The sequence below is a fragment of the Aethalodelphis obliquidens genome, unplaced genomic scaffold (assembly GCF_003676395.1).
Source record: "Aethalodelphis obliquidens isolate GAN/ISIS:26980383/991018 unplaced genomic scaffold, ASM367639v1 scaffold6, whole genome shotgun sequence".
NCBI lineage: Eukaryota > Metazoa > Chordata > Mammalia > Artiodactyla > Delphinidae > Aethalodelphis > Aethalodelphis obliquidens.
The window spans coordinates 4965532-4988749 of NW_020837950.1; the positions used below are offsets into that span (position 1 = coordinate 4965532).

Sequence of the window (23218 nt, forward strand, 5' to 3'; positions counted from 1 at the left end):
ATTGTTCATCTCTGTTTGTTTGTTCCTTAATTCTTCTAGGTCTTTGTTAAACATTTCTTGCATCTTCTCGATCTTTGCCTCCATTCTTTTTCCAAGGTCCTGGATCATCTTCACTATCATTATTCTGAATTCTTTTTCTGGAAGGTTGCCTATCTCCACTTCATTTAGTTGTTTTTCTGGGGTCTTATCTTGTTCCTTCATCTGGTACATAGCCCTCTGCCTTTTCATCTTGTCTATCTTTCTGCGAATGTGGTTTTTGTTCCACAGCCTGCAGGATTGTAGTTCTTCTTGTTTCTGCTGTCTGCTTTCTGGTAGATGAGGCTATCTAAGAGGCTTGTGCAAGTTTCCTGATGGGAGAGACTGGTGGTAGATAGAGCTGGGTGTTGCTCTGGTGGGCAGAGCTCAGTAAAACGTTAATCAGCTTGTCTGCTGATGGGTAGGGCTGGGTTCCCTCCCTGTTGGTTGTCTGGCCTGAGGCAACCCAACATTGGAGCCTACCCAGCTCTTTGGTGGGGCTAATGGTGGACTCTGTGAGGGCGGACGCCAAGGAGTACTTCCTAGAGCTTCTGCTGCCAGTGTCCTTGTCCCCATGGTGAGCCACAGCCAACCCCCGCCTCTGCAGGAGACCCTCCAACACCAGCAGGTAGGTCTGGTTCAGTATCCTATGGGGTCACTCCTCCTTCCCCTGGTTCCGGATGCACACACTACTTTGTGTGTGCCCTCCAAAAGTGGAGTCTCTGTTTCCCCCAGTCCTGCTGAAGTCCTGCAATCAAATCCTGCTAGCCTTTAAAGTCTGATTCTCTAGGAATTCCTCCTCCCATTGCCAGACCCCCAGGTTGGGAAGCCTGATTTGTGGCTCAGAACCTTCACTCCAGTGGGTCAACTTCTGTGGTATAAGTCTTCTCCAGTTTGTGACTCACCCACCCAGCAGTTATGGGATTTGCTTTTATTGTGATTGCTCCCCTCCTACCATCTCACTGTGGCTTCTCCTTTGTCTTTGGATGTGGGGTATCTTTTTTGGTGAGTTCCAGTGTCTTCCTGTCGATGATTGTTCAGCAGTTAGTTGTGATTCCGGTGCTCTTGCAAGGGAGTGAGCGCACGTCCTTCTACTCTGCCGTCTTGAGCCAATCTCCGATCAATGTAGTCTTAATAATTTTTTTCTCCATGAGTTTTTCATTTTGCAGGCGCAAGGTAATGTTTTATGATTTTTGTTCTTTTTGGTCATGCTGCGCAGCTTGACACACAAGGTAATGTATGCCAGGGTCTAAAAACGTTAATGTCTACGGGACCTGGTGGGTAACATCAATGGATGAAGTGAACTGGGAATAATAAAATAGACTCCACTGAAGACAGAGTAGTGGACACTTTGACAAATGTATAACAATGCCCTGCCTAGAGGGGCAGCAGCTACTGATTCTCAGGCAACTGTTGCAGAGCAGGAACATTGATACAGATTTATAAAGCTGAGAAGCCTGAGTATGTGGAATTGACTGGTTTTCAGCACCGAAGTTAAGATTGTAGGCTCTGGAGCCAGGCCTCCTGAATTTGAATCATAGCCCTACCAATTAACTACGTAACCTTAGGCAAGTTACTTATCTGTTCTCTGATCCTCAGACTGTGCCTGTATCATAGGGTTGTTGGGAGGATTAAAAGAATCATGTGCTTAGATTTCATATTTAGCATTAAGTATTCAAAAATTGGGGGCTATTATCATTATCAGCTGTTAATTAAAATTTTAGTTAAACTTTCAACTTTGAGATAATTATAGATTCAAATGCAAGTGGAAGAAAAAAATACAGAGAGTTCTCATATTTCCTAGTTTCCCCCAAAGGTAACATCTTGCAAAATTATAGTACAGTATCACAGCTAGGATACTGATATTGATACGGTCAAGACACACATTTACATCTCCATAAGGCTCCCTCACATTGCCCTCTTACAGGTGTACCCACTTTGTTCTGCCACCACCCCTGTATGAACACCCAGTAACCATTAATCTGTTCTCTGTTTCTATAATTTTATTTCTAGAATATTATATAAATGGAATCATATGGTACATAACCATTTTTATTGGCTTTTTTTCACTTAGCATAATTTGCTGGAGATTTGTTCAGCCATTCAATCAACTGTTTTATTTATTTTTTGTTGCTGAGTAGTATTCCTATGTTACACTACAGTTTGTTTAACTATTCACCTGTTGAAGGACATATGGGTCTTCCCCCATTTTGAATATTATGAAGAAAGCTACTATAAACTTTGGGGACAGGTTTTTGTGTGAACTTAAGTTTTCATTTCTCTGGCACAAATGTCTAAGTGCAATTTCTGGGTCATATGATAGTTACATGTTTAGTTTTTTTAAGAACGTGCCCAACCATTTTCCTGAGTAGCTGTAACATTTTACATTCCCACCAGCAATGTAAGAGTGATCAAATTTCTCCACATTCTCACCTACATTTGATGTCGCTGTTTTATTTTAGTCATTCTGATATCTCATTGTGATCTGAATTTGCATTTATCAAATATTTAATAATCTTGAAGATTTTTTCATGAGCTTATTTTCTATTTGTATATGCTCTTTGGTGAAATGTCTTTTTATGTCTCTTGCCCATTTTCTAATTGCATTGTTTATTTACTGTTGAGTTATGAGAGCTCTTTATATAGTCTAAATACTAGTCTCTGTTAGATATGCAGTTTGCAGATATTTACTTCCAGTCTGTAACTTGTCTTTTCATCCTCTTAACAGGGTCTTTCAGAAAGAAAAAAGTTTTATTTAATTGAGATATATATTCATATAACATAAAATTCTCCATTGTAAAGTGCATACTTCACTGATTTTTTTTTATTGTATTCACTATGTTGTGTAACCATCATTACTACCTAATTCCACAACATTTCCATCCCCTCCAAAAGAAACCCTGTACATATTAGCCGTTAGTCCTAAATTTCCTCCCCATCTCCAACCTTTGGCAACCAGTAATCTACTTTTCTATCCCTATGGATTTTCCTATGCTGGACATTTCATATAAATGAAATGAATACAACATGTAGCCTTTTGTGTCTGGCTTCTTTCACTTAGTGTAATGTTTTCAAAGTTCATCCATGTTGTAACATGTATCAGTAATTCATTCCTTTTAACAGTATAGTATTCCATTGTATGGATATAATACATTTTGATAATCCATTCATCAGCTAAAGGACATTTGGGTGGTTTCCACTTTATAGCTATTCAAATAATGGTGCTATGAACATTTGTGGACAAGTATTTGTTTTAGTACCTGTTCTCAGTTCTTTTGGGTATACACCTAGAAGTGGAATTGCTGGGTCATATAGTAATTCTATGTTTAACTTCTGAGGAACTGCCAAATATTTTCCACAGTGCAAAAGTTCTTGTTTTTCGTTTTAAAATGTCAAACCAGTCTTGCATTCCTGGAATAAACTTCACTTGATCATAGTGTATAGTTCCTTTTTTGTATTACTAAATTCTTTTTGCTAATTTTTTTTTTTTGCCTCATGGGATCTTAGTTCCCCAACCAGGAATGGAACCTGGGCCCCAGCAGGGAAAGCACCAAGTCCTAACCCCTGGACTGCCAGGGAATTCCCAATCAGTACTTTTTAAGGAATTGGTCTATCTCATCTGAATTGTCAAATTTTTGTGTGCAGAGTTGTTTGTAGTACTCCTTTATTACCTTTTTGATGTCTGAATGGTCTTTAATTATAGTCCCCGGTTCATTCCTGTTACTGGTAACTTGGGTTTTCTCTCTTTTTATCTTTGACAGCCTTGCTAGGTGTTTGACAATTTTATTGACCTTTTCAAAGAACCAGATCTTTCATTGATTTTCTCCATTGTTTTTCTGTTTTGAATTACATTGATTTCTGCTTTTATCTTTATTTCCTTCCTTCTGTTTGGATTTATATTGCTCTTTTTCTAGGTTCTTGGCAGTGGGAGCTTAGATTTTTGATTTGAGACTTTTCCTCTTTTCCAATGTGTGCATTTACTGCTATAAAATTTTCTCTCAACACTATTTGGCTGTGTGCACAAATTTTGATATGTTGTATTTTTGTTTTTATTCCATTCAGAATATTTTTTGTGTTCCCTTAAGACTTCCTCTTTGATCTATGGATTATTTACAAGTAAGTTGTTTATTTTCCAGGGGTTTGAGAGTTTTGCTGGAAATCTTTCTTACTGATTTCCGGTTTGATTTTATTGTGATCTGAGAACATACACTGTGTGATTTCAATTATTTTAAATTTGTTGTGGTTTGTTTTATGGCCTAGGATATGATTATCTCAGTACATGCTCCATGAACAGTTGAGGGATATTTTTTAGAATTCTATTTCAGTTTATATAGGGTGTTTTTGTGTGTTTCTTTTTTTTTTTTAATAGCTTTTTTAAGTGGTTGCTCTAGGTTTTACATTACATCTACATAATTTCTACTGATGTCATCATTTTACCAGTTTGAGGGAAGCATAGAAAATTTAGCTCCCTTTCCATATCTTACTCTCTCCCATTTATAATTGTCCTAAATAGTGACTTATGATGAAAATCTCTTGTTTAAAATGTTTTTATACTTTACTCAATCCATTTTTAAATGACTGACTTTTCCACCAGAATGTAAGTTCCACCATAACAGGGAGTTTTGTTGGGATTGTTCACCAATGTTTTCTCAGCTTCCTGCTAATGCAGTGATGGTCACATTTGCATAACGGCCACCATTGAGAAGAAGGCAGCTTCAAAAAGTTCCAGGGATAGATCATTCTAGGTAGAAGAAACAGTAAGTAAAAGGCACCAGGCCAGAATATACTTTCAGTCATACTAATAATACTGAATATAACATTCTATGTGACATAGCTCATTTTATCTCAATCCTTATAAACTATGAATTTGTTGATATGTTGGACCCATTTGAAACACTATTTGGATTCTAATCCAAAACATAAACTGGCCAAACCCAGACGGTTTCACTCAGTATTTTCTTCATCTTACCTTTTTATCTGTCTCTTCTAAGTATAATCTGGTTTTACTTCTGTGCCTTTTTTTCTGACTCTGTAATTTAATACGTTTTTACTCACTGTTAAATTAACATTAAAACATTATACAAGGAAGTTAAAAAAAAAATGATCCACGATTCAAATGTTATTTTCCCTGGCAGCTTTGCATGGCTAAGGCTGCAAACTCTAGAGCCATACTACTTTATATTCACATCCTGGCCGTGTGACTTTGGGTAAATTACTTAGACCTCTGCCTCAGTTCTCTCATCTGTAAAATGAGAAGAAGAACTGCACGCAGTTTTCTATTAAAGCTATTGTACCTCATGCAGTTGTTGTGAGAATTAGGTGAATTAATCCAATGCACTTAAAACAGTCTGGCACATAGGAACCCCCTGAATAACTGTCCATAATTCTTATTTTCAACCCAGCAATTTTCTTCCCACATAATTTGTATTTAGTTGCAATCACAGGATATGTAAAGCACTGTGTTCTATTTGTTTTCATTTAATGTTCATAAGTTTTCCTCCACATTTCTATTTATTAACATAGATACTATTTTTTTTTTTTTTTTTTTTTGCGGCACGCGGGCCTCTCACTGTTGCGGCCTCTCCCATTGCGGAGCACAGGCTCCGGATGCGCAGGCTCAGCGGCTATGGCTCACGGGCCCAGGCGCTCCGCCGCATGTGGAATCTTCCCGGACCGGGGCACGAACCTGTGTCCCCTGCATCGGCAGGCGGACTCTCAACCACTGCGCCACCAGGGAAGCCCCATAGATACTATTTTTAATGACAGCCTGACATTTCATACCATTGATGTATTTTGCTTAAACATTTCTCTAGCATTGGACATTTAATTATTTTATTATGATGAGTCATGATCTTATACACATACTTTGTATATGATGCTAGTTCTTTCTTTTGAATGATTTACCTAGCAACAATTCCCAGGAGTATAATTTTTGATTTTGTGTCCCACATTTAAAACTCTTTCCTTCCTTTATTTAGTTCCAAGGAAGCAACTACTTTCAGTACATCATGGAAGGAGAGGCAGACATATCATACCACCACAACGAAGTAATCTTCATGTAGCAATAGACTCTCTATACGGGACAGATAAGGTCTGCATTGTTAACATCATTGTTGTCATCACTCATTCATTCAACAGACAATTACTATTCACCTAGGATGTGCCTGTCTATAGGTAGGAAGAAAGTTACAAAAGGGAGCCAGAGATGTACAAAAAAGAGTGGGAGAAGCTCCAAATACAAAACACCACATTATTTACAAACTTTCCATGTTGATGTTGTATGTCTTCTTAGGCACAACGTGGAATCTATTTCCAAGTTAAAAAAAAAAAAGGCATTTTCTTTTCTCAAGGAACTAAAATTATGTCAACCTGACATTGCTCACCTAAACATACAAATTTTATAGAAACCGTGTGGATATTCGATAAGAAGGGAATCCCTGTCTTTAAGAAGTCACAAATGCCTTTTTTCTGTATCTCAATTTTATTAAAATAAAGAAGGCAGTAATAGTATTGTTTGAATCATCTTCTTGGAGGAAGAGGGAGAAATCTTTTTAGGTCCACCATCACATTCCTTCTTTTGAAGAGGCTCAACCTAAAAGTTCGAGTTACATAAGCCTAACTTTGTATTCTGTTTTCTAGTAAAGCTATTGTCCGTTTCACATAAGAAACAGTACATATTAAATTTTTTTTAGCCTACCACATCCTAAGTTCAGTTTTACACCTTTTCATCCATGTAGCTGAAGCTCTCTTACAGTCTCTCTCTCTGACACTGTCTCTAACAACACTCTGCTGAAAACCAATACAAGTACTCTTTACTACATGCTCTGGGGATCATACACAGGCGTTAACCACCTACTTACACTGTTTGATTGGTAATATAAAGAATGCTTTCTTCAGAAAACAGTATAACGTTATGGAAATGACCTCAATTATCACCGATAAAGAGTTATAAAGAAGATGTGGCACATATATACAATGGAATATTACTCAGCCATAAAAAGAAACGAAATTGAGCTATTTGTAATGAGGTGGATAGACTTAGAGTCTGTAATACAGAGTGAAGTAAGTCAGAAAGAGAGAGACAAATACCGTATGCTAACACATATATATGGAATTTAAGGAAAAAAAAATGTCATGAAGAACCTAGGGGTAAAACAGGAATAAAGACACAGACTTACTAGAGAATGGACTTGAGGATATGCGGAGGGGGAAGGGTAAGCTGTGACAAAGCAAGAGAGAGAGGCATGGACATATATACACTACCAAACGTAAGGTAGATAGCTAGTGGGAAGCAGCCACATAGCACAGGGAGATCAGCTCGTGCTTTGTGACCACCTAGAGGGGTGGGATAGGGAGGGTGGGAGGGAGGGAGACACAAGCGGGAAGAGATATGGGAACATATGTATATATATAACTGATTCATTTTGTTGTGAAGCAGAAACTAACACACCATTGTATAGCAATTATACTCCAATAAGAAAAAGAAAGAGTTACGTTGATCTAGATGTTTTGTTTACAGATCAGTCTCTGGTTTTCTTGAGAACTAAGAGTGACAATAAAGACATTCTCTTCTCTTTTAATTTTAAACTTTATGAAGGACTTACATGAGACTCTGGATTTGCTTCCCTTTCAATCAACCTTTATAAACTTTGAGAGCCTCATTTCCATTAAGTCAGAAATATGAGCCTCCGCAGTTGCCTAGCTAGCCCAGGCAAAGTGAGTTGGAAACTAGTTCTTTTAATTACCACAGTGTCAGTTAAAATCTTCAGTGACTTTTACGCTTTTTGGGTCAGACCATTTGATGAAAATTATAAGTCCTCTCCATTATGCATATATATATATATATATATATATATATATATGTGAGCATTTTTCTTGGGAGAAAGCCAACTTTATTACCATAATTATTTAACTATAACTTTTTCTCTACACACACGTTTTGCATCCTTTCAGAAGGTTCCTGACATCTGCTCCCTCAAAGAACACCTGCCCTGGGGGAAATTATGTTAATTAGTCAACAGGAGGCAGAAGAGACTGGGGCTGGGAGGAGGCAAGATCACAAAAGAAAAACTTTACTAGATTCTTCCTGAGACAGGCCATCATCATCACCTGGGTGAAAGAGGATTTGGAATCAGAAAGCCCTGGTTCACACCTGTGTGCTCTTCCCATCCTTCCCCTCCCCTCCCAACGCTTTTCCTAAGGAGTAGTATGACTTAAGGCAAATAATTAATCATTAGATTTTTTTTTTCCTGTAAAATGGAATCTTGTCAGACTTCTCAGTGTTATTGTATGATCAAAAGAGAGATAATATAGGAAGGCATGTTTTTAGGTCTCCAACAAGCATGAAGTAGGATGATGATTATTTCATGTGCCTTTCCCTTTGCTTCATCTTCAGGCTGACTGCCTGGCCTACCATTCAGTTCCCAGCTCCACTGTCACCTCCTCCGAGAAGCCTCCAGGACAACTAGATCTGTGGCCTCCCCATCCGCATTACTCGCAACACCATCACCTACTTGATTTTAGTCAGGACACTTCTCACATGTGTAATGGCTTCATTTTTTACTTGCTTAGTGATGACTGATTGTCCTTCTCGCTGAACTAGACTAAAAGCTCCTTGAGGGCAGAGCCCGGGCTTTTAACAGTTCATGGGACATGGTGGACACTCAAATTTTGTAAGTCAGGAGAGCAGTAGTTTAGAGCAGTGGTCCCCAACCTTTTTGGCACCAGGGGCCGGTTTCATGGAAGACAGTTTTTCGGGGGGTGGAGGGTGGGCGTAGAGAGGTGGAGGGGTGAGGAGGGATGGTTCAGGCAGTAACGCGAGCCATGGGGGGAACGGTTCAGGCGGCAAAGCCAGCGATGGCTCAGGCGGGGGGCGAAGGGGAGCGGCATTTGAAGCTTTGCTAGCTGGCCCGCCGCTCATCTTCTGCTGTTCAGCCCGGTTCCTAACAGCCACAGGCCGGTACTAGTCTGCAGCCGGGGGGTGGGGGTGGGGGGTGGGGGACCCCTGGTTTAGAGCTCAAAATCAGGAGGCTGACTACGGGGATTTGAATTCTAGCTTTTATATTTATTAGTTGGGTGACACTAGGCAGGTTGTTTTTCTCTGTGCCTCACTTTCACCCTCCATAAAAATGGGAAATTCTGATAACATATACTTCATAGAAATGTTCATACGGGTAATGTACTTGAAAGAGTTCCTGGGATACAGTAAGTTACCTAAGGGCAATTTTCTACCCTACAGTGAATGAAGAAAATGTTACTACAGGACTAGGGAGGGCACGTGACCCGTAAGTGTATCAGATACGCTCTGCTGCTTCAGGTTTGGCAGTAAAAAGACTTACTCTTTTGGTAAAACTCGTTGCTTCGCTCCACCGCACCGCGTCACCCACCTGGTTCGCCACCATTTAGCGGAAGGGGAGGTGCGGTCCCTAATTGCGACAAGAGTCCCCGGTCACCCACAGGTGGCACTGCTCGGGTTCTCACGGGCTGGGGGTGTCCGTGACGTCGCGGGTCAGTTCTCTGGGGTGAGGGGTGAAGGAGGAGGCCCAGCACGGCGTCCAGGAACACCAGGGACGTTCCCGCGACTTGCCCGAAACCTCGACTGGGTCGGGGTAGCCGGGAGGCCCATCCGGCCCACTCGGGCCTCCAGTCTCAGAACCGCAGCAAACCCGTGCGAACCTGTAGCCGCCGGCCTCGGTGTGTGTGGGCGGAGCCATCGGGGGCCTGGCGATCTCTGGGCCGCGCGGGGCGGGACGAGTGGGGGCGGGGCCGGGACGCCAGGCTCGGGACTCAGCTGCGCCGGCCGGTTTCGGCGTCTCCCGAACTCGGCGCATCCGGCGCGCTCCAGCCAGGTAAGGGCGCCGCGGGCCGGCGGGGCGGCCCCGGGACTGCGTCACTCTGGGAGGGGACGGGTGGGGACGAGGATGCGCGCGGCGAGAGGAGGCTTCCACAAGCCCAGAGACGGACCCTCGTGGAACCAGGAAGGATTTTCTTTCCGCGCCGCCGTGAGTGAGGGCGCGCCACGCCAGGTGAGGACCTGTCCTCTGCGGACCACGAAGGGACAGGTGCGCGTCCCGCCGTAGCCGCGCCTTCCGGCGGCCGCCGCCGCCGCCTCTCCGCCTCCCGGGCTCCGACGCCGGCCTCTCCCGAGGAGCACCCGTCCCTTTTCCTCTTGGGTCCCTGGACGCGGGCCGCCCCGCAGCAAGTTAAGCGTTGGGCTCACTTCCCAGCTGACCCGCGGGAAGTTGATTCCTCCTCTCTGCTTGGGCGGCGGCGCAGTCTTGATTGAAAGTTGGCAGCATCTACAGAGATTTTCCACAGTTGCACGTGTGTGAGCGTCTCGCCCCACCAGCCTCACATTTTTAATCTAGGAAATTGTGTTTGAATCTTGATAACAGGGATTCGGTGAATACATGTGTTGGGAAAACTAGGGCCTTGCCTTGGGGGTGTGCGCTTTCCCTTGGATCCTAAATTTCCTTTTGATTTGATTTTTTTGTTTTGTTTTCATGGAAGAATAACACGTTGCTGTGTATCAGGTTCGGAAACAATTTCATCTATTGCCATTCTTTGGAAACAGGAAGATTTGATTCGAAGGGTAGATCTCAATGTTAAGTTGGAACAACAGGGTGACTGGTGGCCAAGTGGGTTTGAAGCTTATCCAAAATAGTTAAGTGTTTTGAGCATATACCCTGTGTTTTTTCAGTGAGGGCCCATTTTTTCCTCTTAGGAAATTCTGAGAATTTACTTGCTTCTAGATGATTCTCCCCTGAAGAGCTGGAGAGGAGAAAACAGCCCCAACAAACCAGTGGGTTTCCCAAATAAGTTTAGGATTTAGCAGGTTGGTTTGTGATGCTGGTAGCTCAGCTGGCGAGAATCACATGTAGTCTGGAGTGTCATGATTTATATGGAGAAAAGAAAAGTGTGTATAATATTCTCATTATGTATTTGAAAATATTTTTTTGGTTTAGGTACATTTTCATTGTTTAGGAAAAACTTATACTTTCCCAATACTCCAATTAATCTGCTCCATATATTCTCTTGTCAGCTCTAGGCGCTTACTGCATTGTGTTTATGTTAATGATCTGGATTCTTCCTGGAGGTTGTGTACATTTTGGTTTGTAGAACTGTATAGGGCAAGTGTTGCAAACACATGCGGATCAGTGCAGTGCTCCACCACACGTGGGTCCTTGAACTAGAATTTTCACACCTTTACAGATAGGAAAAAATATAGAATATTAATGTATGCTTTAGCACTGTCAACCTGTTTACCTACTTATTCTGTATGAAGATAGTCATCTTGGGACTTCCCTGGTGGTGCAGTGGTTAAGAATCCACCTGCCAATGCAGGGGACACGGGTTCGAGCCCTGGTCTGGGAGGATCCCACATGCTGCGGAGCAACCAAACCTGTGCGCCACAACTACTGAGCCTGCGCTCTAGAGCCCGTGAGCCACAACTACTGAGCCCACGTGCTGCATCTACTGAAGCCCGTGTGCCTAGAGCCCGTGCACTGCAACTCTAGAGAAGCCACCGCAATGAGAAGCCTGCGCACCGCAACAAAGAGTAGCCCCGCTCTCCGCAACTAGAGAAAGCCCGCGCGCAAGCAACGAAGACCCAACACAGCCAAAAATAAATAAAAATAAATAAAAAATTTAAAAAAATTCATCTTGTTTTCTCAGCAGCTGGTTACTCAAGGGCAGGGGCTGTGTTTTATCAAGTCAGAGTGAAGCTCAGAGAATGGCAGCCTTTGCTCCCTAAGTTGACCCTCGACAGCATGGCTGCTGGGGTTGTGGGTAGTGTCTGGCCAATTTTGCTTTTGGGGAAGAATTGCTGGTCTCTCTGCCTTCCTCTGTGTATGCAGAGTGCTGACATTCTAGGCCTTGGGCCTCCAGGCACACCTCTGTCTACAGGTTCCTCCAGGTTGACCTGGTTGGTGCCTCCCTTCCCCAGCCCAGCTCTTCCAGCTCCTTGGTTTTCACCCCACTCCACCCCTTCATGGGATCCCCCTCCTAGGGAGAATCGTCTTATTGTTCAGGGCAGGGAGACTTGGTCCACAGAGCTGATAAGGCTGTTGATCCTCAGCCTGGTGCACAGATGCTCAGCTAAGTATCTGTTGATGACAGTGTCACTTGCTTCAGAGCCCTTACTGTGCTCTCCTATTATCCAGTCTACACAGGCAAAGTGGAGTAACTGAAGTTGAACCCAGATCAACTGCTGTGGAGGCTAGCTGCCTTGGTTGTACTAGGGTCATAAATTGGGCATTGGAGTCTGTTAGAAAGGAGTGAAATTGGTCCATGGTCACTGCCAGTTCTAAAATTACCCTGTCCCAGGTGATTATGCCGTGAGAATAGCTTTGTTAAAAAGAACCCCAGAAGAGAGAAGCTTAGTAGTTGGCTTCACCTCCAAACTTGCCTCCACCTGGGCTTGCCTTTGCATCTCTGCCCTAGCTCAACCTGTCCTTCCTTGGATTGGATTATAACTATTAACTTTCCCACTATATTTGACAGCTCAGAGCTCAGATGATCACAGCTACATGGTGTAGATGTAGAAAATGACATTTTCTTTTCTTTTTATATTATTATTTATTTATTTTTGGTTGCATCGGGTCTTAGTTGTGGCATGCGGGATCTTCCTTGCGGCGTGTGGGCTTCTCTCTAGTTGTGCGCAAGCTCCAGGGGGCTTGGGCTCTGTAGTTGTGGCATGCGGGTTCCAGAGCACGTGGGCTGTGTAGCTTGCGGCACACGAGCTCAGTAGTTGTGGCATGTGGGCTTAGTTGTCCCGCGGCATGTGGGATCTTAGTTCCCTGACCAGGGATCGACCTCCAGTCCCCTGCATTGGAAGGTGGATTCTTTACCACTGGACCACCTGGGAAGTCCCTGACTTTTTTTTGTTTGTTTGTTTAGGGAAAACAAGGATGGAATTTTCCCAAATTGTTATTAGGGAAACAAAGCAAAGCAAAAAAAAAAAAAAAAAAAAAGGCATAGAAGTCAATATGATTTTTGTTTTGTTCTTTTTTTCTTTTTTCTTTTTTTAGTTTTAAACCTTTCATCCAAGTTGCACTTCCCTCTCCAGAAACAAACACTTGTGATTCTTCGAGTTGGTTATTTTGGTATTTATTGCTTGTAAGTGATACTTGTAATTTTTCAGTTTGAAGCATTATCTGTCGACTTCCTGCTGTGGAAGATGATGACTTGGCTCTCTTTCTTCTTCTAACCCCCAGCCTAACCACAGCTTCCCTATTTTCCCATCCTTGCAATAGTTAAACAGTAATTTTGGTTAGATTAACATTCATAGTCAAGCCAAGCACAACTTTTTCTTTTTCTCGGAGTCAGTAATTGCTTTGTTTGTTCACTGGCTTAGTTTTTTATGTACTCATCATTAATTCAACCCAAACCTTTTGACCAGTTTTCTAATTCTTACCTCAGATGAGTCAGGTATTCTGTCAATTCCATTTTCCCAAAGAAACTGTCCCTGAGCCTCCTGGCTTGCTCTAGTCTGGACTGGTTGCCCTTTACACATGGTGCACAGATGTCACCCTGAGGACTTCCCTTTGTCATCCTGGGGGGGGATCCCCATCATTTCTCTCTGTATTGGATCTCCTGTTACCTGTAGTACATGCCTTTCTCTTTCTTGTAGACTCCTTTTTTTTTTTGCTATAGTCCCATTCTGAAGGAATTTTCTGGTAAAGGATGCACAGGATGTCTGCTTTCCTTCCTATTTATTTTATCTATTCATATTTTGTCTATTCATTTTTCTTTTTTAAAAAATCATCCTTGTTTTTGTTTGTTTATTTATTTATTTATTGCTGCATTGGGTCTTAGTTGTGGCACATGGGATTTTTCGTTGCAGCACGCGGGTTTCTCTCTAGTTGTGGAGCTTGGGCTTCTCTAGTTGTGATGCGTGGGCTCCAGAGTGTGTAGGCTCTGTAGTTTGCAGCACGTGGGCTCTCTAGCTGTGTCTTGTGGACTTAGTTGCCCTGTGGCATGTGGGACCTTAGTTCCCTGACCAAGGATCAAACCTGCGTCCTCTGAATTGGAAGATGGATTCTTAACCACTGGACCACCAGGGAAGTCCCTCATTTTTCAGTAAGTGCCTGAAAATATCTTTTTTCCACAACAATTGATCGTTCGTCTGAGTGTAGACTTCCAGGATGGAAAATTTGAAGGCGTTGTTCCATCACCTTCTAGCTTGTGGTGTTGCTGTTGAGAGAATTGTTCTGATTGCCTGTAACCTGTCTACAGGTTACAAACCTGCTGTGTCCTTTGTGGAAGTTTGTAGAATTTTCTCTTGGCTTCCACAATCTTGGAGTTTTCATGATGTGTGCTGTGGTATGGATTTCTTTTCATCAATTGTGCTGGGTTCTTTCAATCCAGAAATCTACATCTTTCAGTTTGGGAAATTTTCTTGAGTTATCTCATTGATAATTTCTTCCTCTCTATTTTGTGACGTCTCTTTCAGAAACTTATTGTTCAGATTCTAGATATTTTGGGCTGGATACTAGATATTTTCTTACCTGGAAAGTTTTTTCCTTCCTGCATAGACTCAGTTTCCCCAAGTTGCTATTGTCTGTTTATTTGTTTAGGTCTCTACATTTCATGTTAGAGGCTTTCCTTGTATTTCTGATACCCTAGGCTGTCTACTCACATCTGAGTGGGGGTAAAAAGCTTGTTGGCTGGGAACTTAACTGTTGGGTGATTTGGCTGAGTCTTTTATTTGGGGAAATTTTGATGTTAGTACCTCTTGGGCTGGTGAGAGTCCTCAGAAAAAGCTCTTCCAGTCTTTTTCCTGGGTGGTGGGAAGAGCCTGGCTGCCAGTGATCTGGGAATGAGGTGGAGAAGAAGGCTGAATGTCTCAGCATCTGCATGTTCGTATAACCTCTCCACGGTATTTCCAGTAAGACACCTGGGCTGTGCCTGACATACTCCAATCCAGAGACTTTCTCTTTTTCACCCTCTCTGGGGTAGTTATATGTTCATGTAATTCCTCTCGGGGAGGTGGGGTAGGGAAGAAACTCCAGGTGTTTTTGCTGGGGTAGAGAAGGGGCCATCACCTAACTGCTCAGAGTGGCTGGAGGGACCTGGGAGATCCAGGTGCTTTCCCAGGAGGCTTTCCATTTTTATTTTATTTTAGATCAGCCCCCGTCCCCCCACTCCCCACAGAGGGTCCAATTGCCTTTAATTATTTAGCATTTTGAGATTCCATGGTATAAATCAGGTTGTTTCTTGGCTTCCCCTCACCCCATTGAAATGTTTTTACTGTTGTCTCTCCTTTCATTCTCCCCATCCTTGTGGGTTTATCCCTTTACTGTCATTTTATTGGGCTTTCAGGAGGGAGAGAAAGTGGAGAGTTTTGTTTCATTTTGTTCAGTAGTACTCCTTAGTGCCTGGAGTATAGCTTTCTTAACCAACCTCTGCTGAGAGACTAGTGTGGTTCAGCCATGGCAGTTTGCTGCCATTTTCCCTGCCGTTACCCAGTAGAGTTGGGGCTCCCGATTCCTTCCTATACCACTCTAAGCATCTACTACCAATTCATTACAGTGGTCTTGGGAAGCAGAACCTCTCTCCAGCCCTAGCCTGATGCTATATAGCTTGCTGGTCATAGAGCCCTGGTTCCCACTTCTCAAATTCACCTTGTCTGGGAGGACTCATTCTGTCACCTTGGCCTCTGAACGTTTTACTCTTCCGTGAAGCTCAGCTTCTGTAAGTCTAATGTTTTAGGCTGAATGGTGGGCCGGGTGTCATTGGTGGCCATGTGGCGCCAGTGGAAATTATTGTTATTTGCTTCTGGAGGCGTTTATCACACAGTTGCCTTTCCAGCAGCATCCTCTCTTCCCATTTCAAAGCTCATGCCTTTCTTGGAGTGTGCACCAAGTTCCTGTTTCTGGCTGGGCTGAGCAGAGATGACTGACCTACCCTGTTCCTCGTGGACGATCACAACTTTCCAACCCTGTTTAACCAGTTGAGTCATTCTTCAGGCTTCCTTAATGCAGTGTGACCTTCCAGCTTTCTATCTCAGTAGCCTGACAACATCAGCATGACTTTCTGCTTATACACAGAGGAATGGTGACAAGAGTCAGCTTCCGCTGAAGTAGGAAGAGTGTTGTTTCCACACCGTCTTATCTGCCCAGAAAAAGCAAAGCTCTATACTCTCATGATGGCAGCTATGCATTGGGAATCCAGAAAATACCAGTGCTGGCACTTGCTACAGTGGAGCAGGTACAGGAGTCATTCTGAAGGAGGACAGAGAACGATAGATGGTTAGAAAACACTTATTCAGCTGGACCTACTGGGTACCATTAAGAACAAAAGTTTGGCCAGTGGGAATATCTGCAATGCTCATTCCTCCGTCTGTGCTTCCACAGGCCTCCTTCCCTTTTCTAAACAGAACCTTTGAAGTTGTCGCAACCTCTTTTCCCAAGCAGTGTAGTTTTTCTCTAATGTGCTAAGTAATTCATGTAAGTTCTTTTTGTCTTCTCAGCTGAATTGTGATCTCTCCCAGGGAAGAGCACATGCCTAGTAAATACTAGATCATTGTACCAGATGAATTTTCCAGATAGTTGTGGACAGTTGGCAGTTTAAAAAAAAAAAAAAAAAAGAAAAAAGAAAAAAATATATATATTCGGTCATAATTATCCAAGTTGTAACCAGTAGTCTAAATTCACTAAATTCTTTTTTTAAATTTTGTTTATTATTATTATTTTTAATTAATTTATTTTTGGCTGCATTGGGTCTTCGTTGCTGCACACAGGCTTTCTCTAGTTGCGGCGAGCAGGGGCTACTCTTCGTTGTGGTGCACGAGCTTCTCACTGCGGTGGCTTCTCTTGTTGCGGAGCACGGGCTCTAGATGTGCAGGCTCAGTAGTTGTGGCTCGCGGGCTCCAGAGCGCAGTCTCAGTAGTTGTGGCGCCAGGGCTTAGTTGCTCCGCGGCATGCGGGATCTTCCCAGACCAGGGCTCGAACCCATGTCCCCTGCATTGGCAGGTGGATTCTTAACCACTGTGCCACCAGGGAAGCCCTAAATTCACTAAATTCTTGATTAGACTTTCACTTCTCTTTGGCTGTATAGACTGAAGCCATAGAGTATTATTCAATTTAAGTGTTCCCAAGTGTATTGTTTTTCATATTATTTAGAAATAATCCTCATTTAAAACATCCTTGAAAAGACAACATTAATTGTACCTATTATTATTGTTATTTTTCACCCATATATTTCTTCTTAGCATAGTCTTGTGATTGTCTTGAGTTTTTTTTTTTTTTTTTTTTTTTTGCGGTACGCGGGCCTCTCACTGTTGCGGCCCCCCCTGTTGCGGAGCACAGGCTCCGGACACACAGGCCCAGCGGCCATGGCTCACGGGCCCAGCTGCTCCGCGGCATGTGGGATCTTCCCAGACCGGGGCACGAACTCGTGTCTCCTGCATCGGCAGGCGGACTCCCAACCACTGTGCCACCAGGGAAGAAGCCCTGATTGTCTTGATTTTTATGGCAAAGAAGAGTGGATTTGGAAGAGGGAGGGAGGTATGTGCGGATTAGTTTTCTAGTCTGCTAAGTGTTACGTTTCTAAAAGAGGAAGACGTCTTTGGATTTCATCAATATTAGATATATTTTTCCTTTCGTAACTACATGCCATTTATTTTTTAAGGTTGAGAGCTTTGGAAATGCTTAGCTGTAGAGTATAAAAATGAAAGACTTTAAATTGTCATATACTACATGAAATGCTTATAAAGTAGAACTCCTCCTCAAATATCCTACTCCCTGTACCTTTAATTTTTTTGAAGTTCTAGCCTGATTTAACGGGGAAAACTTTGCATGTCTTCTCTTTATCCTGAAAAGAGTCCCAGCAGTGTCTTTCTGTTAGGTATTTCCTTAGAAACTCTGATGTCCTCATGTATCTCCCAGTATTAGGTTTCAACCACAACTTGTGAGAGCTCCACATGACTACCCCCAAAAATAAATCGTGGGTTTTTTTCCCTGCAAAGTAGTGATTTCAAAGTTTATTTTTCTGCAAATATAATTTAAGCATGCAGTAAAGTTAGTTTTTACCATTGGGGTTATTTTTGTTTCACAGAAGGCAGTTGGCTTTCTTTTTTATTTTCCTGCTTTGAGTGCTAAAAATGCTTGATCCTTTAACCATGTAGAGAAACAGAAATACAAGTTAACTGAGTTATGAATGCTGTTATATATGTAAATTTATGAATGCTTTTTACTTTTTTTCTTTTTTAAGTATTGTCAACTTATTTGTCACATATTTAAACCAGTTATAGAAGCACTGCATTAAAGAATTCTTGTTCATAGGTTCTGGAATCATAGCTGAAGGTTTTTGGGGCTCAGAGGTGGTGATGCAACCCCCTTTCCTCCCCCAGACAAAGGATAGAACTCTGCCTGCCACTGCGATTCCCCAGCTCTCAGTGTGCTCTTTGGACTCTCCCTGCCATCATTAAAAAAAGAAGAAAAAAGTCATTTTATAGAGATTTATTCATTGTTAAAAAATTGAAACAATATTGAAGCATATAAAAAAGATTAAAAATGGCCCCAGGGGCTTCCCTGGTGGCGCAGTGGTTGAGGGTCTGCCTGCCGATGCAGGGGACACAGGTTCGTGCCCCGGTCTGGGAAGATCCCACATGGCGCGGAGCGGCTGGGCCCGTGAGCCATGGCCGCTGAGCCTGCGTATCCGGAGCCTGTGCTCCGCAAGGGGAGAGGCCACAACAGTGAGAGGCCCGCGTACCGGAAAAAAAAAAAAAAAAAAAAAAAAATGACCCCAGAACTATTCCAGAGAGACTCTTCGTGAACCCCCTCTCCATCATCTTTATCATCATTTGACTTTCTACAAATCTTTAGCACCTTTCTAGAAGATAATTAACCTAAGGAGCATTGTGTGCAACCGTTTATGTAACTCCAAATTTTATAATCTTTATATAAATATATATATGTGTATATGTATATATATATATACACATATTACACATACACACACACATATATACACACACACACTTTTTGAGGTTATAATTAGCTCAGGCATAATGTTCTTTGGTAACAATATACCAAATAGACATTTTCTTATAAGAAAAATTGCCATTTTTAATAGCTTGGTGACAGTCTTTCATGTTAATATACAATGGTATTTTGAACCACTCCCCAGTTGTTGGACATATGTTTTTTTGTTTGTTTGTTTTTGTTTTTAAGTAAGTAGTGTTGCTATATGTTTTTCCCTTTTGGGGATTGTTTCCTTGGGAAATATTTTTCAAAATACCACTCTGGGATTAAAGGATTTCTTGTTTCTGTTAATCAATGTCAGAAGGACACAAAATAATAATTTGAAAAAACTCACTGGCTATATAAAGTTATATAAAGTTTCCATTACCTCTTTTTTGATCTTTTGGATCCACAGTATCTCCTTTATGTGAAGACGTAAGGTTTATTTGGAGTTACTGAGACCATGCCATGTATCTGACCAGTTGTAGTTCAGATAATAAAGCCCGAGTAACCTGACAGGTTCATTTGCAGAGGCTGTGTTCTTTTGATAAATGTCTATAGCCTCATTTTATTTTGTTGGATGTGTGATAGGAAAAGTTTCCAGGGGTCAGTAACAAAACATGGAAAAATTGTTATGGTATCTGTGAAACTACATTTGCCCTTAGTACCTTGTCCAGGGTTCATGACCATTTCTGTAAGCGGGGGAAGGCATTATATGTTCAGTAGGGAATTCCAACTCTCCCACCATTTCCCCATTCCTGGACTGCGTGAGGAAGTAGCAGGGGCAGGACAACCAGTAACTGGAGAGAATTTTGCAATAATGTAGTAGTTCTTGATAAAGAACTAGAGCAGAGTGAAATTCCTATTCAGGTTTTTCCCCTGACATCTTTCTGACTAATGTTTAAAGCCTGGGCTGGATTTTTAAGTTAGCTATTAAATGGTATTGTGTTCCCATGCCTTAGGTTTTCCATCTATTAAACAAAGCATAATGACACACCTAATTAACAGTCCACTTCAGAACGATTCATGGCCTAATGCTTGTCAAGGACTTTGAGCTTTTCCTAGAGTGTTTTATATACATTCATGAGTAATGAGATGGCTTGCTCTATTTAGCAAAGGGCATCTATATTATGCCCATTTTATAGATGAGAAAAGTGAGCCTCACAGAGGATAATGGCTTGTTGAGAATCAGACGGTAGATTTAATGTAATGTCTGTGGAATTTTTCTTGGACTTTGTGGAACAAGTGGAATCTAAAATAAATTCTGCACAAGTGTATGTGTTGGGAAAGTGGATTTTACAGTTTTTAAACAGATAAAACCTTTTGGGGGGATAGGTTACTCCTTTGTAAGGAGGAATCATGTTTGACAAATTCACTAGAGTTCTTGAAGAACTTTAAATGATTATGGAAGCTAGGGATAAACTGTGATTTTCCAAGTGTTTTTGAAAAGACTCCACACAAAGGCGATTAAATAAATTGAGTCAGTGGGAGGCTGGGAGAAATGTTTTTGAGAGTCAGGAATAGGGGCTTCCCTGGTGGCGCAGTGGTTGAGAGTCCGCCTGCCAATGCAGGGGACACGGGTTCGTGCCCCGGTCCGGGAAGATCCCACATGCCGCGGAGCGGCTAGGCCCGTGAACCATGGCCGCTGGGCCTGCGCGTCTGGACCTTGTGCTCCGCAACGGGAGAGGCCACAACAGCGAGAGGCCCGCGTACCACAAAAAAAAAAGAAGTCAGGAATAGGGAGGGGACTGGAAGACAGAACAAAGGTTAAGCATAGATGGACATTTCTCAGGTTACAAACGTGAGTAAACTATTTATTAGTATTTTAAAAATAAAACATGTAGAAGAGGGAGTACACAGTGTAAACTCCAAGTTTACAGTCAACAGGAACCTTTTGGGACATTAAAAAGCCAAATTGCTGGTCTCAAGTTTATGCAAAATGGCAGGGAAGAGGTAATGCATTTAGGTAAAATGAATCCATCTGTACATGCAGATGGACGTTCTGGATTTTACTCAAGAAAGAGATTCATATATTACTTTAACCTCTTAACTGAAGACATTGATTCAGTGTAGGATTTGGAACAAAAAAGCTAGTTAAATCTTAGCTGTTGTTACACACAATTCAGAAATACCACCTTACCCATTTTCATAATCCTTCAGCATCTGAGATAGTTCATCAATGTACCTTAAAAACATAATGCGCTTAGAAAAAAGCCAACATATTAATCAAAGCATAGAGGATTGAGTAAAGTAGACTCCTGTCCAACTCTTTGGTCTAGAAAGATAAATGCTGAGGAGACATGTGGACAGGGTGTGCCCTCTTATACCATGGCAACCTGAGATCCATGGTACAGGGAGACCATTCATTTGCACCTTCTTTATTCCCAAATAATGCCCCAGTGGCCCCCAATAGTTAGTTGAGCACATAAATGTGCTAGGCTCCATGCTAAACTCTTTACATTGGATTATCTCATTTAATCCTCCCAACAACCCTATAAAGTGGGCAAGATTATTTTAAGCATTTTACGGGTGAGGAGCCTGAAGCCCAGGGAGATTCAGGGGAATTTGGTTAGATGGTGGAGCCAGAGTTCAGAACAATACAGTCCGACTCCAGAGTGTACTCTGATAGCTCTCCTGAGCTATCCACACTGAACTACCCTCTTCCCCTCTCCTTCTGTTATTTTCCTTCCTGGTCAACATAGTTGGACAACCTAGAAGAAAACGTAAAGGTCTGCTTCAAACAAAACCAAAACCAACCAGTTCTTCTGGGTATCATTCCATGCTTCTTAGTACTATAGATCCTAAGGTGTCTTTAGAGCAGCACTGGTGAATAGAAATATTCTGTGAGCCAGACATGTAATTTAAAAGTTTCTAGTTGCCACATTAAAAAAAAGCAAAATGCAACAAGTGAAATTAATCGTAATAGTATTTTTTGTGTAGCCCAATATTTTTTTTTTTTTTTTTTTTTGCGGTACACGGGCCTCTCACTGTTGTGGCCTCTCCCGTTGCGGAGCACAGGCTCTGGACATGCAGGCTCAGCGGCCATGGCTCATGGGCCCAGCCGCTCCGCGGCACGTGGGATCCTCCTGGACCGGGGCACGAACCCGTGTCCCCTGCATTGGCAGGCGGACTCTCAACCACTGCGCCACCAGGGAAGTCCTGTAGCCCAATATTTAAAAAATATTATAATTTCACCATGTAATCATATAAAAATTATTAATGAGATACCAGAAACAACTCAGGAGCTTGATATGCGCAATACAATATAGTACAATACAATGCAATACAATGCAATTCAATAGAATATCTTATGCACTGCAGTGGATAAAGTAAAATGTAGTCGGACCAAACAAAGTTAATGGAAACGTATTTATACCACTTCAGTTTTAAATTTTAAATTAAAATTAATTAAAATGAAATAAAATTTAAAAAAATTAGTCCTCAGTTGTACTAGCCACATATCAAATGCTTAATAGCTATTTGTGGTGAGTGGCTACCATATTGAATGGAGCAGCTCCATAGCAAAAGTTATTCTCTGTCTCCAAAGGCCTGGGGACTCCCAGATTCTCCGTCCCCACCCTATCCCTTGACCCCTCTCAGCCCCCATGTCATATTCCCTGCCCACCATGTACAGTTGTGCAGGTTATACACTGCAAAACTCTGGGATATGTCATTCACATGGAAGATCTAGATTTGTTTACTGTGACAGTTTTTTGGAAGATGGAAGTAAACTTTCTAAAGGAAGAGTCACTTTTTCCTAGTTCATGCAAAGGCATTTTTTTTTGAGGGTGGGAGGCTGTGACTGTAGTCCTTTTATACCTTCCTAGCATTCCAGCAGTTGGCCCCAGGCATCATTCTTATGTACGCTCAGCACTTTTCCAGTGCCCACAGCCTATGGCTGAAAGTAAGGAAGCAGCTTCAGCCAACTTCTCCTCCCCGCAAAATAACGTCATGAAGCCATAGTCATTTTTCATGGTAGGTTACCTTGGAGCCATGTGTCTTATTCATAATTGTATCCTCAGTGCCTGGCATGTAGTAGGTGGTCAACACATTTATTGATTTTAATTGTCATCTTAGAGTTCATTCAGGGCCCCTGTATTGTATCCTGAGTTGCCCTTAATGAATCTTGACCCAGGGATGATTTATCCAAGTGCTGACTTGGCTCTCTCTTTCAGTCACAGCTCACTCTTCAAGCTCACCCTTGTTCTAAATAATAATTGTCATGATTGTTATTATTA

The 23218-nt window shown here is 42.1% G+C and overlaps 1 protein-coding gene across 6 annotated transcripts in view; it reads left to right on the plus strand.

Annotated features, from left to right (window-relative positions):
- The first annotated feature begins 9838 nt into the window (after nucleotides 1-9838).
- Nucleotides 9839-23218, plus strand: part of TEC (tec protein tyrosine kinase) — a 144829-nt gene continuing 131449 nt past the window's right edge. For 3 of the 6 annotated variants that reach the window (XM_027103019.1, XM_027103017.1, XM_027103021.1), the window contains exon 1: nucleotides 9929-10040. In XM_027103019.1, coding sequence (XP_026958820.1) covers nucleotides 9936-10040 — 105 coding nt within the window. In that variant the 5' untranslated portion in view covers nucleotides 9929-9935. Of the gene's footprint in view, nucleotides 9864-9926; nucleotides 10041-23218 lie in introns of those variants that run through there. The other 3 variants (XM_027103024.1, XM_027103026.1, XR_003432130.1) reach the window with 3 other exon arrangements.